The sequence below is a fragment of the Plectropomus leopardus genome, unplaced genomic scaffold (genome assembly GCF_008729295.1).
Source record: "Plectropomus leopardus isolate mb unplaced genomic scaffold, YSFRI_Pleo_2.0 unplaced_scaffold24925, whole genome shotgun sequence".
Classification (NCBI taxonomy): domain Eukaryota; kingdom Metazoa; phylum Chordata; class Actinopteri; order Perciformes; family Serranidae; genus Plectropomus; species Plectropomus leopardus.
The window spans coordinates 1-2,750 of NW_024627074.1; the positions used below are offsets into that span (position 1 = coordinate 1).

General features: G+C 38.1%; 1 protein-coding gene across 1 annotated transcript; it reads right to left on the bottom strand.

Annotated features, from left to right (window-relative positions):
* Nucleotides 1-1,298: 1,298 nt before the first annotated feature.
* LOC121966526 (START domain-containing protein 10-like) lies at nucleotides 1,299-1,925 on the bottom strand (the record flags this gene model as incomplete). Its single annotated transcript, XM_042516606.1, has 2 exons — nucleotides 1,778-1,925; nucleotides 1,299-1,402 (listed from the first exon to the last, which is right to left on the bottom strand). Coding segments are annotated over exons 1-2 (252 nt in total), but the record flags the coding sequence as incomplete, so codon positions are not given.
* Nucleotides 1,926-2,750: the final 825 nt, after the last annotated feature.

Below are 2,750 nucleotides of genomic sequence, written 5' to 3' on the forward strand. Positions count from 1 at the left end.
TGAATATTTCTCGCTAAGTTTCTCATTCCTTTTTCCTGTGCTTTCAAAAGAAAGCAATATGCACAGGGTTTAAATACAAGTTTAAATACTTGTGAAAGGCGTCTGAATGCTGCACCAGCAAAAAAGTGACCTTAGATGTTAAAACAAAGGAAACAAATCCTGAACATTTCTCTCTTTGTCTCTGGACCAAATTTTACATCTAAAATATTTCATGACCTGAATTTTTAATGTCTCATCTGGATTAGTGTTTTGATTTCATGCAAATGAGAACGCTGAGCTCAGCTTTAAAAGGGAACCATCAGTTTAAAAATACTCTGCGTGATTTCCTCTTACTCCAAACTGAAGCTCACACGTGCAGATGCCTGTCATGCAACTTTCTTGTAATCAAATGTGGAGTCTCGACTCCAAAAAAAGATGCTTAAGGTGAGTCAAACTTTTTCAACCCACTGCATCCTGTCAAAGTGATTTCAGTTTTATTTGAAAAGAAAAAAAAGAATATTTGATATTTCTGATTAGGACTTATGTTGGTTAAAAAATAAATAAAAGAAAGAAGAATACATATAAATGTATAATATTTTTTATAGCATGATTTTTTAAAAAGCACATTTTGAGTTCAGAGCAGTATGAGTGTGAGTATTTGACCCTGCACAAAAAAAATGTAGAACACTTCAGTATTGCTGCAAATCATTGGTATATCCCAGGCTGTGATAACAGTGTCGTGTATTTATGATTTTTTTTCACCTAAAAACATAGTGGCATCATGACAAAAACCTGACATTTAAAGGGTTAAAATTCTGAAAACGAATATTCGATATTTATGATTAGGACTGATGCTGGTGAAAAAAACTCAATTAAAGTAGAAAATCGTATTATTGTATAATATTTTTATAGCCTGATTTTGAAAAGCCCTTTTTGTGTGCAGAGCAGTATGAGTGTGAGTATTTGTCACTGCAAAAAAAAATAAATTAAAGAATGTATTAAAATCAATGTTGCTGCTGATCATTGCCATATCCTGCGCTGTATTCATAAAAAAATTACTTAGCATGTAGTATATTGAAAATAAATAATATTTAGTGGGTTTTTTTCCATCTAAAAACAAAGTGGCATCATGACAAAACCTGGAATTTAAAGGGTTAAAATTCTGAAAATTAACAAATATTTGATAATTCTGATTAGGATTTATGCATAATTGATATATAATATTTTTTATAGCCTGATTCTGAAATCACTTTTTGTGCGCAGAGCGATACGAGTGTGTGTGTGATATTAAAGCGGGCCCTTAGGGGTTAAATGCTCACCGGGTGTTTGACGGAGTAATTGATGATCAGGTAATCGTTGCCGAGAGGAAGCCAAGATCTCATCGTCACAAAGTCTCTGTTCTTCAGAGGGCTCGGACATTTCCCTTCAAACACACACACACAAACGTTAAAACACACTCACAGACACACACACACACTCACACACACACACACACACTCACTCACACTCACTCACTCACTCACACACACACACACACACACTCACACACACATACTCACACACACACACACACGCACACACGCACACACACTCACACTCACTCACTCACTCACTCACTCACACTCACACACACACACACTCACTCACTCACACTCACTCACTCACTCACACACACACACACACACTTGCACACGCACACGCACACACGCACGCACGCACGCACGCACGCACACACACACACACACACACACACACACACACACAGAGGTGAGAGGTGATGTGATGATGCTGAGCTCACAGGAGTAATACCCGACGTCGGCGTTGACCGTCAGTCTGCCGATGTCGTACGTGTCGATCATGTTGGTGTCCCACTTCCTGCGGTAGCTGGTGTCATGGAGGACGTCGTACAGCGTCTCCGCCGTCACGTCTTTACACACTATCCTCATCTGAGACACAAAGACAATAAAATGAAATCTTCCAGAAACTCGACACAATTGACATAAAATGTTGAAGTTTCCCAGTGATTCTCAGCACTTTGGTTTAGCTTTAAAATAATTTCATTATCTAAGTTAAGAGAGCAGGTAACAGATTTATGTGTCTGGAGCTTTAAATCGAATCACATGACTGAAAGCAGCAGTAATTATAACAGACGTGTTTTATGTTGTTGCTGTCAGTCAGCAGAGGAACATCAGAGCAGCTGAGGAGTCAGAAACCTGAACATCATCATTGTGACGATGCTCCGGTTCCTTCACCGTCAGCGTTTACATGACGGTAGAAAGAGTCGAATTTTTGTGTTATTATGACTAAAATTGACTTAATGAATGAAATCTGACTGAATCAAATTTCTCAAAGTCAGACTAACACACCAAATAATTCGATTTGAAGTCGATTTCTTCCATCATGTAAACACCTCAGTCGGACTCTGATGAGATTAGGCGTTCTCGCTCCTGACTGATTCAGTGGTTAGAAATAGGGACTGTTCATCACTAATGAGGAGGAAAACGCGTCAAACATTAAATTAAGCACTGAGGAGGGACTTGTGCTTTTAATTTTGGCTTAGGTGAGGGACATACAACTTAAAAAGGTAGTATTTTATATTTATTTTAAATTTAAAAAAAGTCACACTCGGACGCTCCCCTCCTCTGATAAATGAAGTACAGTCCCAAAAAACACCGACACAGAAGGGACACTCACAATCTGATCATAACCAAATGATCCATGTCCATGTAAACTATGTAACCATGTACACATGTACACCACATTAAATAAAT